Below are 12571 nucleotides of genomic sequence, written 5' to 3' on the forward strand. Positions count from 1 at the left end.
CCCGCTGTGCATTCTTCTTCCTCCCCTCTGAGATAGGATGCTGAATGTTACAGCCGACAGCTCATAGTTAGGAGGTATTAAATATTACAAGTTACACAGTAGTCATCATCAGTGAAACAGGTTCCATCAGCTTATGCAAGCTAGGAGCAGCCTAGTCTAATGCGAGCACCTCTGTGTGATCTGCTCTGGAGAAGAACAGAGTTATGCCGTAGGGAATGCTATGTGGAATCCTGTTTTGTCCCATCGTGCCATTAGGGTGGACGCTTGTCACTTTGCATTTTAAAAAGAAATCTTAGGAAAAGAATTACTGAAGCACTCCCTTTTGCAATGGGAGAGAAGTGTGAAGGAATGCAAACAGGAAAGACTTGTTGGGATAGCACTACTGTCTAGAAATTGTCTGTAAAGCCTGAGGTGGGGAGAGTAAGTTGGCATTTGGGTCAATGGCAGGCTTACTGTTAATGCACTTCTGCAGCAGCCTGGTAATGCATCCAAGAGCTGTTCACCTTGCTCTGGATGCGTGATAAAAAGTCAAGCAAATATACTTGTGACTGTCTCTTTCCTGGTCTTATCCCTTCCTGAAATGTCAGTTTTCTGATAGTGATTTATTCATTCATGTAGTCCTTTAATTATTTGGGTGAATCTGGTTAAACCACTTTTTTGTAATATGCATGCCGGCTGCCTCTCCTTGAAGCAGGTTTTTGGTTTGGTGGGCCCATGTAAAGCCCACAGTCTGCCAGGGCCAAATGGAGCATCACTAGGTGAATTTCTAAAGTTACTTTTATGGCTCTTCCTGGGCTTCTTGGAGTCCCTTTTGAGGCAAACAGTCTTGCAGAAAGGTCAGTATTGAATCAGCAAAGAAATAATTTTCCATGAAATGAAGTGGAGCTGTAGATGGTCATCACTGGGGGAGGGTATGATGCCTGGTGAGAAGGAAGAAGAAAGAAGCTAGTTAGTAAGACTGGTTAGTCCATCTAGTTAACCTCAAAGGCACACAAATATTATTTGTTGTTATTACAGTTATAAAACTGTAGCTGCTACTTTCATTTTCATGTTGTAATATAACAACAGATGAAGCTAGCCCTAAAGGGACCCGTTGTCTGCTTTATTTGCGTTAGTGGTAGTCATTCTATATGTCGTCTTATAGGGTGAGGGCTTAGTAATCTGTTCTGTTACACCATATGCTAATACAGTGCTGATAAGCAAGTGTGAAAAATGAAAGGGAGGAATACATTAATTGTATTTGTGCAATAAGGTATGCTATCAAAGGCAATTATTTCATGACAGTTTTAGTTATAGCAGTTGTTTTATCATGGAATAAAAGATGGCTTTAGGAGCCTTTTATTGGAAAGACAATTGTATCAAATTAGTACCAAATTAGATTTTTGTCTTTATAAAGGTGAGCAAACCCATGAGCAGTTTTTAAATTGGTGTCTTCTACTCTACAAATGAACAAATCCTGTTTGAGGGTTAAAGAAGCTATTATTCTGTCCTTTATGCTGACAGCTTCATTACTGATTGGCCTACTGTTGGTATTAAAAAAATGTTTGGCTCCTTATGATCTTTGTGCATGCAACTATAATATTAATACAGACCACGGAACTGTTCATTAAGAAATGACTTTAAATGAGGTTGATGCTTGTAAATCTGGAGAGATACAGATGTTAAATGCTGCCATTCCTTTTCATATACAGCTGTATGGCTAATAATTTCCAAGTGGCTAAAGCTCTTGTTAGCAAGAGTGCTGGTGTGTTAAGAATGGCCCTATAAATAACTTTAAGAACTGAAGTTGAAGGTGCTTCTTTTAAAGACTATTGTTAACTAAACATTATTGCCAAACAGATGGAAAGCATTCACCAGCCTGATGTTTTTAGGTCTAATTATATTATCGCCAGTCCTGTACGGCTCAGTTGAAGAGGTGTATCCAGAGGCCAATTTATAATCATTTAGCCAACACCTGTTTGGGAGATATTGACAGTCAAAGGGCACATTTAAAAAAAAATCACATATGTTCTTGTATTTATTGCCTCAATGTGAACAGTGTCTAGTTACAAACAAACTTGGGAGAAGAAGGAGGAAAGTGACTGTAAACATATAGTTGTTTCCAAACCATTTTTAGCTTCTTTTGGCACCTCTTGTAAAGGGGCTTTTATTTTTCTCTTTTGGTTTTCTTTATTGTTTGTTTGTTTTTTTAATTTTAATTTTACACCTTTTGATTAAGCAAGGATTAAAAAAACCCAGTTTTACAGTTGTTATTTATTCAACTGGTTTCCGCTGTTTCTGGAAGTCCCAGGTAAGAGGCCTGAAAAGTTGTTCAGCAAACTCAGTGGCCTGGGGACATTTGCCTTTCCTTATCCTGCCCTTGACATGGAAACTCTGTGTCATTCCTTTGTCAAAAAATGTCAGTAACACCAACTTCTGTTGATATCTTTCTGGCCAGAAGATATAGAGCAGCTTTTAAAATTGGGTGCAACCCTAGTAAAAGAGGAGGTCTTTGAGATGGACAGGTCTTATTTGATGTGAGCTGACTTGGTCTTCACTGCATCTTGTCTATTGACTTGGAGTTGCAGCATCTTGTCTATTGAACTCAAAGTTTGGTAACCCCAGTGCTGGCATTTTGCAGCCCTTTAGGTGTTTGATTTTGCAGCCTAAATATTTTTGTGTAACTGTATGTGAATATTTCTACTGGAAGTTTACAATGTCTACTGTAAATAAACAGTGAGTGCACAGTCTTGTTCTTGTTCCTAGAGGAGGGTTGGGCTTGTGCTTGTGCTGCTCGTTGTGGCTGTCTTGCAGCTGGTGCTTTTCAAGTACGTCTGTGTTCTTGGAGTTTGAAAACAATTGATTCCAGAGCAGGGTGATTTGAAGACGGAGATGCAGAGGGTTCCAGCTCCCTAAAGATGCAGTTTGCCGAGTATATATACACATATATATTTTTTTGTTTGTTTTGTTTTCGACACATAAATAAATGGAGCTTGCTAAGAGGGTGGTCGTTATTTAGGACTTCTCTCATTGCTGTGCTGTGTTGAAAGTGCTTTCAGTAGAGGTGATGCACTCCTAACAGAGATGCTCTCTGCAGCTGTAGGTGTTCTCGCCTCTGCAGTGAACCCATCCACTCTTTTCTCCCTAAATAAATCCTTTTTTGTTGTTGTTGTTACCTTAATACTAGTTTACAGTAGCACAAAGAGGCTTCCTTGTGGCCTATGAGTGCTGCAAAACAAAAATGGCAGTGGAGGAATGAGACAGCAGTGACTATACAGTTGATAAAACATTTTCTTGTGGCCTGGGCATGTGTGTGGCCAGTTTTTAGTTTAGCTTCCTGGAAAGCAGGTATATAGCCACCCTGCAAAAAACCACCACAAAAAACCCGCCTGGTAACCTACTGGTAGGCAACACATTTGATGTATAGGAAGCCTGATGGGGAAAAGTGTTGCACTAGAAAGGTAGGTACAGTGAGGATTTAAGTGAAGCGACATAGGAAGGTAATGCTATGTGAAGGTTACTTTTTGTGCTTCATTGTGTTGCTACCATTGCGTTTCTATAAATTGGGTTCTGCTAGATTATTGCTGTAATTATAAAGTACTGGTTATTTCTGTTACCAAGTTAGGATTCATTCTTTAAGTTAGCTGATTGGGAATCAGGTGACATTCTGGTAGTTCTCTAGAGATCTATATCCTCAATCATATTTCTTTCCTAAAAAAACCCTGGTTATCAAATGTATGCTGCAGGGCTTTAATTTTTTTTTAATCGTTACTTACATCACTTCCTTAGTAAGAATATTCAACATTGGAGTTAAGAGCTGTGTTTTGTTAACTGACTCATGTGAATCTTAAATATTTCTCTGAATACTTTTTGCTTAGGTTTTGCTTGTAATGGACACTAGAACACAGCAGACTTTTATACTGAAGGTAAGTAAAGTTTTATTACTCCTCTAAACAGTTTGGCCTCCCAAATTACACCACCACACAAAGATCAATTTACGTCTAATGCATAGAGTTATCTCTGCGATATATTGATATGTTAATACATATATCCCTATTAAGCGCACTGGAATTCTTTTTGTTGGTATTCGGTTGCTTTCTGTTCTTTTCTCTGTAATGTCTCTAGTGCTCAGATGTGCCGGTTTATTCAACTTGAGTTGCCGCTGGTTATTGAGGCCAATACTTTAGCAGGCTTCGGTAAAGAACCACAGTTTCAATGTGCTGCTTAAAACATCTGTAAATCCCTTGTGGCTCAGGACATGCGCGGGCTGCTGCTGAAGGTGAAATTTCTCCTTAGCCCAAGTACATCCGCAACACTTTGTGCTTGGTCTTCCCTTAGCTGAAGAATATGATATTGGCCAAAGTGGATTCTGGATGAAATGGACGACTGGTCTTATTCAAAATTGCTTTCCTATGTTTTACATCAATACACTGTGAAAACCGAGTTTAATGTTACTAAACGATTGAATTAACGAATAGTTAATTGGTCAGAATAAAATTTTTCACATTACTCTTTTGTGTTTCAGAAAGTGCTCAGATCAGGATCCCAATATGCTCGGAGCATCTGTGATGCTGAGAATTAGTTTAGTATGAATATTGCTATTGTGGCCATTATTTCAGGCTCCCCTTGACGTGAATTGCACTGCTGACGGGAGAAGGGGCTGAAAAACTGTGCCCCAGACATGGAGCTCTAATTAATTGTTAACAATTTGTAACTTCGCTTCAGGTCTGGCTTACAACCCCGCCTTAACTTTGTGCATCTGGCCTTTGAAATTGTTTGTCTTAAGTATGGGCAGGGTACAGAAAATCTGTTTGTTCCTCAGAAAGGATTATTTGTGAATATTGTATATTAGAACCTCACTTTATCTACTGGCAGATAGGGTAACATTGAATTTCCCATTTAACTGCTTATGTTTATCAATATTGTAATAGGTCACACTATTGACATAATTTTTTTTTCTCTTTCTCTCTCCTCTCCCTTTCTCGGTCCCACATCAATTTTTTCACTTCTGGCAACTTCATCTCTGTGCTACTTCCCAAAAATCATTACCTCTCAAGGAGACTAATCCTTTCCTTTCCTTTTTGTTGTGGTGGTGGTCGTCTTTAGTAAAGTACAATGGAAATGCAAGGATTACCTGTAAGGCTAAGGCATTCTTTTGTCTTTAGAACTTGAATTGAATTTTTTAATAGTGTCTTTTGGTCACACACAAAAATAAAATTTTTAAAAAAGGTCACAGGGAAATAACTGAGTGTCATCCTGATGACTTAGTTTGAGAGAGATTCTAATAAAAACATTGACCCATGTAATTGATTTTAATGGCAGCTTTGTGCCATCTTCTGTTCTCTGGAAATGCGCCAGATGCCATCAGCACAGCCTCGGGGGACCGAGGGGCATAGAGCAGCAGATGAGTGGTTTCTCTGAAGCCCAGAGTAACTCGGATAGATTAGTTTGGTTGATAAACACAGAGCACAGCAGGCTCCAAAGGCAACTGAGGGTACAACTGACCTTTTTGTTCTCTGTCAGGGTCTAAGGAAAAGTAGTGAGTACAGCAGGAGCAGAACGACCATCATCCCCCGCTGTGTGCCCAACATGGTGTGTCTGCACAAGTACATCATCTCTGAGGAGTCTGTCTTTCTCGTGTTACAGCATGCAGAAGGTTTGTCTCTCGTTTAAGTATATTGCTGAAAAGAGTCAAAGGTTTAAGTTTTAATCAATGGTACATTTCATTGTCAAATTAATCTCTTATACATCTAATTAAAATATTTTTAGTGAGCCTAAGAGATGTCATGTAAGACACCCCACTCCCATCCTCCGTCCCTCCCCCTTTTTCCCCACTCATTCCGCGGTGGATCTGATTCCTGTTTCAAATGGCCTCAAATCCTGATGGGTTACTTGAATTCTAGCGATATTGAAAGCTTCCAACTGTTTATTTTCTACAGGAGAGTGAGTGCTTTGACTGCAACAACTATCTGTAGTATTTACAGTCATCTCTCAGAGATAAAGTCTTTGGCTACTTTTGTAAACTTTGGCAAGTAAATCTTTTTAGCATCTTACAGTTAAAATGACAAGTATTCACACAAGAATTTAGTAAGTCTCTGCAAAAAAACACGAACATTTGCCTGTTGGTTAATATTGCATAGTTATTCTGATCTGGATTTTTAAGAAAATAGCTAGTGGCATCACACAGCAGTTCAAAGCAGAACCACAGAGTTGTGCCTTCAAACTATTTATAAAATTCCTGTTAAATGTATGGGGAACAGGTGGCACAAAATAATTACATTTTGATTTTTTTGGTCTAACACCTGGATTTAAATATTCCCTAAATGTAATTACCCTTATTTGTTTAGAATGAGTGCAGAATATAAATTTTGGGATTGCTAATAGTTCTCTTTTTAGGAAATGTTAATAATTCAGTCAGAATGGATGATGTGAAGGAACTAAGCTAAGTGATAGAGAAGATAATTTTATTACATTGAATATTATTTCTTTTTTCCCTAATGACTTAGATTTTGGCTTTTTCATGAGCAATATGTCACATGAGGCCAGTTAAACTTAACTTTACAACATGAATGACTGTTTCTGCTATGTGTGACTTAATTTTGCCATAAGCAGTGATGCATGAAGAAAGGCCTCACATTACAGTACTGCCTGATGGTGATCTCGAGGGTTTACAGTGCTGCTTTGTCCAATGCTACTTTTCCTGAGGTGTGTGTAATTCAGCTGAATGGAGACTCTCACCTGAACTGTAATCTCCACATAAGTTAGTACATTTTGTTTGGAGAAATAATATTTAACACCCCCCCCCCCAACCAAAAAAAACCCTGAAAACCCAACCTTGTCAGATACCAACTGCCCTTAAGACTATCATAATCAAAGGATTAGAGACAGGATGAAACAATGACTTAAAAAAACTGTTCTTAATATTTCTGCAATTTCTGAAGACCTACAATTCTGCTCTTCTCTTCAGGAAGAATGTTCCTTCTCAAGCTAGATAGAAAACTGGGTGAAGTTGTAGTGGAATTTGGGGGAGTAGTGATCAGATGGAGAGAACAAAAATTTTAAGGAAGGTTTAATGTGACCAGTTGACAAAGATGATCTCCTGGAAGTGATAATTTTATTGTGACAACAGTGAGAAAAATGGAGACATTGCATGATCAGAGCTCTTTCATTTAAGAACAGAAACCTCAGCTTAACATTTGGGATGGATGGGGTGCTGTCCTTAAAAAGGAATGAGTCTCTCCTGGTCATCTTTGACATAGTCACAAGTCCAGTGAAATGTGCTTGGCCTGGATGTCTTGCTTTTACCAACATCGGCTGTAACATGTTTTGAATTCTATGGGGGAAGGATTATTAATTTACTAAGTGCCTTCTAAATCAGGTTTGTGCAACACCCAGCCTTGTGCAACACCCCACACCATTTGTTTGATCTGCCAACAGTGAAGGTGGTGTCTGTCAAGCACCCTCATTTTGGCTGGCCAGGCAGCAAACACATACTCAAAGGCAGCCACAGCTTATGTTGCCTTTCTCCCAGCCGTGGGTCTAACACGTGCAAGTAGGAGACATGGGGGGGAGATGGGTTATTTTGAGGTGGAGTTGGGAGAGGAGGTGCAGACGAGATGAGTGCTTTCTACAGGGAGAGCCCTGAAGGGAAACAGGGCGTAGGGAGCGTGGGAAGAACTGGGGAGCATTGCAGAGAGGATGGAGGACTGGCAGGCCGTGCTGGGGAGGAAGGGGAGGGCTGTGGGGACCAGAAGGGATTTCGATGGCAGTGAGGGCTGTTGTTGGTAATATATGGTACGTGGGTTCACTTGACTTGGACACTTGTGGTTATAAGTTATAAACTGCATAGGGTTTTCCCTTATTTTCTGATAAAGCAGCAAGTAGTTTGGAAGTGGATTCACCTCTATCCTTGTTCGCAAACCATTCAAAAATTATGATGTGCTATAAGGACTTTTCTCTGATTTTCAGGGAAGTAACAAGATTAATTTCTTTAAGGATAGTCGCCTGCTTTCATGTACTTACTGACTGGGCTCAGAACAGGCAAAGGGAGATGAAAATGACTGATATATTCTGTTCTGAAGAGGGATAGCTGGGGTACAAAGTCATGAGTAAATTGCCTGAGAATGCATACAAAAAAGTATATTGCAGGTGTAGGGCCTGATCCCAAATACCTAACTGGGGCAATGATTTTTTGTTGCCATCTAGAACTGCATGGCCTCTGCACGTCACCCTGTCCCAGGAGACAGTTGCTGGAAAGTGATTCAGGAGAAAGGCTTCATTTTCAAGCTTTGGAATGCCTATAGATAAAGCTGTCTTAAAATTTCATCCATCAGACCAAATATAAATAGAGAAGGTACTTGTAGTTTATTTTGGGAAAGGATAGAAATTTCTAGGACAATGCTTTTTAAGTGATAGTCTGAAATTTTATTCCATAATTTCATGAATGCTCTCAACATTCATACTGCAAGTAATTCTGTTCCAATAGGAAAGAAGATACTGCCAGTCAAATTTATAAGTATATTACTTTGTGGTGATTTATTATGTTAGGTATGTTAGCTGCACCATTGGAAAGTTCAAGAGTAAAATATTAATTTAAGTGGGCAATGGCTTGAATTACAGCAAATTCAGAGGAGGTTTTAATGTTACGTATAGACATTATGTATTTGCTAAGCAGCCTGCTATTTCCTGTTCGTAGTAAATTTTAGCAGTATTAAGTGCAGCACTACTGGGTTTTGTATGGAATTCTGAAAGCTTGACCCCAGAGTCTTGCTCAAGATGAAGACCTTTTTTGTTTGTTTGTTTTTAAATCATGATGCCATTGCATGCTCAGAATGGGTGAGTGAGGTCTTGGGTTCTCTTACAGGCTTTTCTCATGGCCACGGTTTGAGGCTTCAGGGGTGTCTCAGGAGCATGAAAGTCCATAAAGTTATCTTGTAGCTTTGTTGGAAAGCACTTGGCAAATTCTAGTGTGGTACAGAGCCAATCTGATGTTAATAAGGCCTCGCTTCTTCTTGGCAGTACTAATTCCAGAAATTTTAGAAACAGATGCTTCAAAAATAGGCTGGGGGGCTTCCATGGGACATCAAAGTTTAAGTGGCTGTTAGAAGCTGTCAAATCTCTTTAAGCATAAACAAGCTGGAGTTCCTCTCAATCTGGAGAGCACTCAAGAAACTTCATGCTGAAGAGGCATGCTGCACGCAGGAATTGATAGACAACAAGGCGGTAGCATTCTGGCTTGCAAAGCTGAGGATTTGTTTTTGGGAAAGGAGATAGTACTAGCTGTAAAGATTCGACAGCGATCGGAAAATGTGGGAAAGATGATATGGTCCTTGGCAAGTGACTTTTTCAGGAGGCTGCTTTGAAATAATAGCTTTTGCTCAAAGTACATCGGGAAGTGGGAGCTTTGCCTAAACTAGCAAACTTTGTAGCAGAGATTCACCAGCAGCAGTGGAAACAGCCATGTGTATAAGACTCTGGTGCTTGTAACTACTGTCATGTTAGAGATTAGGTTGGAGATTAGCTGAAGATTCATGTGTATGCTGCAACCCCACTGTGACTGCCGTTGGGATGCTGTGAAATGTTATTGTTGTACCATGGTAGTGCCTACGTGTCTGGTTCCCTTTTGGCCTAGAAACTGTACAAGCATAATTTTATGTAATCATTGTATTTTAACATGATCAAGTTTACCAGTAGACATGTCTTTATTGAAAAGGAGGACAGTGATTCTAAGAAAACCATAAGGTTGTTCTTTCTCCAGCAAGGAAGAATATTAATTCTCACGAGGTGCATGACGTATGATTGGTACTCCTGGCCATAAACAAATTCTTATGCAGTGATGTAGAGACTTGGGCCTGGTTTTGGAGAATAATTCAAGCAGATGTCTTTCAGTACTCTGTTTTCCTTCCCTAGCCGATCACAATTATTTGGAAGCCTGGATTCTTCACTTTGATTTTGTTTGGGATTTCCTAAATACAGTGATTACTGCATTCTTAGCTGCATTCCAGTTCTGCAGGAATTGGAGTGTATCGTCCTTCAGAGTAAACTCATGGGCCAAACTAGCAAAAGCCATTGATTTATTTTGGAATATCTCTCCTTAGTCAGCCAGTCTTTCAGAATATGAAGCTGAAATGTTAAGTGTCTGAGCACCGGGTGAGGAAAAATCCAACAGGTCATGAATTTTTCTTGTCAGCTAGAACAAAAATGTGTTTAGGAGACTAAATTTGCTATCTGTTAAGTTTCATTTTATCCTATGATATGTACTATACGGTCTCTGTATGTTCTTCTCTTTGATGTTCCCACGTCAAGTGCTATTAATAACAAAAAACTGCAGAAATGTTTGAAAGAATATAGAAATATTGTGGAACTAACAAGATTTCTAGCCAGTTTCATCACTTCTTCACTGTATGCTGAAATTTCCTGTTGATTATTTTGGACACTAACTTTTTAGATTCTGCCTCTTGAAGCAGAGGTATAACCTCCAGAATGCTGGAAATGTGGTTAAGTAAGGCAATTCTAATAAGTAATTTTACATTGAATAACTGCAGAAGAATGTAGAGCTTGGTGATTTTCATGTGCATGGTAGAAGAAAATAATCTTAATTAGTTATGGTAATACTGTACTTCTGAAATTGTATTAAACACTAATAAACTTTAGCTTAAAACGGTAGCTTTTATAGTTATTTAGTATGTTAGACTATTTGACAATGACTGAAGCTTACTTGTTTGGATTGATTTCTGTAATTTTAGTTTTTATAGATTCCTGATGCTATATTAGCATGGCTTGCTAATGGGTTTTCTTGGTCTTACACAACACACGGGGAGAGGGGGAAAGATTATTAGTATGTCATTCATAAAGGCATAATTATATACCCAGATACAAATATCACTCTTGTTTGACCCTGGATTGGACATTTTCAGAAAGGAATAAAATTGTTGTTGTTCACTATAGAACACAATTATTGAATAGCATTTATTTACGTATTTCCACTTGACCAGGAGGCCAGTCTTGAAATATTTGTATGTAAACATATTTGGACATAATTTTTTTTTAATTTACTTGCATTTAACTCTAAATTGGAGTTGCAGTAAGTCATTTCCACTGTGATTTCTAAGTCCAAGTGATTATTAGTGAGCAACTTCTTCTTTAAAAAGGTAAGATAATACATTTACAAATAAAGAATGAGTCATTGTTGCGGTTCTGTCTGTTTTCACAGGTGGGCAGTAGTGAATTCCTGAGTACTGTAAGGATAAAGAGACTTTATTTGTCTTTTGCAAATTTTAGGTTTGCTGAAAGCACTTGAAATTGAACATTTTTAAAAACATAGCCTGAACCTCTTGATTCTTCCAGTGATTTTTCTGTGGGGTTTTGAAGGATTGATCTCAACGCATCTGTTTTCCTTCCTTAATCCTTCTTGGGTCTCCTTCTTTCTTAAGCTACACTAAGACTTCAAGTAGAGGCCAAAATCTAGTGGAGGCTGCATGAAATCTTGCATGAAGTGTGGTGGAGGGAGCAGAAGACAGGAGTTGTCCTGAGAGCAGCTTGACCTGTCTTTAGGTGAAAAGCTAAGTTGTGTGAGGATAATTCTTGCACTTCTCATACTGCCGGGCAGCCCAGCCCCTTCCTACCTTAATACAGGGGTACGAAACATTTAGGTCAGTGAGAGCCGTTCAGATGTCACACGTAAAAGCACACCTAGTGTCCAGTAATGACACAGGAAAAAAAGTGACAATAGATCACAGAAATAAGGTTTTGAGCTTTCTGCATCCCTGGGTCAAAACTCAACCCAGGCCTCCATTAGAAAGACATTTCCTTACTACTTGCATCTGGGGAAGGACTGATGGTGCTAATCTTTTCATTTAAAGCTGTGCCTGAAGGCTGAGGTGCTGTTGTGCCAGGCACTGTCCAAAGCTGCAAAAATGTACTGTGGGTCTTCGTGGGTCATGTTCTGTGAACACCCTTTGAAACCAGAGATTTCTGTTTCATAAGAAATTTGTGAAGCACAAATAATAAACACTAGTAATATGAAGATGGAAATATTTAGCATTTGCTTGTACTAATTAATATAATGCAGGTGGGATGGGGAGACTTTGTGTTTTATTAAATGCAGCAGGGGTGTGGTTGTCAAATGAGATTTTATTGTTTGGTATGAAACAACCCTGAATAATTCCATGCCTAGTTAATAAACTGGGCAAAGTTATTTTGCAAGCACTGTTTACTTAAAGTAATTTAATGGAAATTTTAAAGAAAATTAATTGTTATAAAAATATTGTTCCATCAGAATCTTGGGGTAAAATTAAACTTTTGTGTTGCTTCTTTTGTCGTGGATGAAAGCGTGGCAAAGAGGAGAAAGTCTTTCACACATATATAAAAATATGTGTGTTCTTGCTCTTTCTCATTCTCTTTTCTGTTGCTTTCTCTCCCAGCCACTCCACAACAAAAGCATGAATAAATGTAAAAATGTAACATTAGAAAAAAAATTATTGGTGATTATGGGATGAACAACTTCTGTTTTTACCAAATCAGTTTAAAACCAGTAATTCTGAAGTCCTATGCAAGCTGCAGGGCTCAGAAAGCACGGCAGTGCCCTGGCTCT

The 12571-nt window shown here is 38.8% G+C and overlaps 1 protein-coding gene across 5 annotated transcripts in view; it reads left to right on the top strand.

Moving 5' to 3' along the window:
• Nucleotides 1-12571, top strand: part of RPS6KC1 (ribosomal protein S6 kinase, 52kDa, polypeptide 1) — an 87353-nt gene that overhangs the window by 52048 nt on the left and 22734 nt on the right. For all 5 annotated transcript variants that reach the window (XM_009330189.1, XM_009330187.1, XM_009330191.1 and 2 more), the window contains 2 exons: nucleotides 3858-3905; nucleotides 5503-5635. In XM_009330189.1, the coding sequence (XP_009328464.1) occupies nucleotides 3858-3905; nucleotides 5503-5635 (181 nt within the window). The remainder of the gene's footprint in view (nucleotides 1-3857; nucleotides 3906-5502; nucleotides 5636-12571) is intronic.

This window comes from Pygoscelis adeliae, unplaced genomic scaffold, assembly GCF_000699105.1.
Source record: "Pygoscelis adeliae isolate BGI_AS28 unplaced genomic scaffold, ASM69910v1 Scaffold308, whole genome shotgun sequence".
NCBI lineage: Eukaryota > Metazoa > Chordata > Aves > Sphenisciformes > Spheniscidae > Pygoscelis > Pygoscelis adeliae.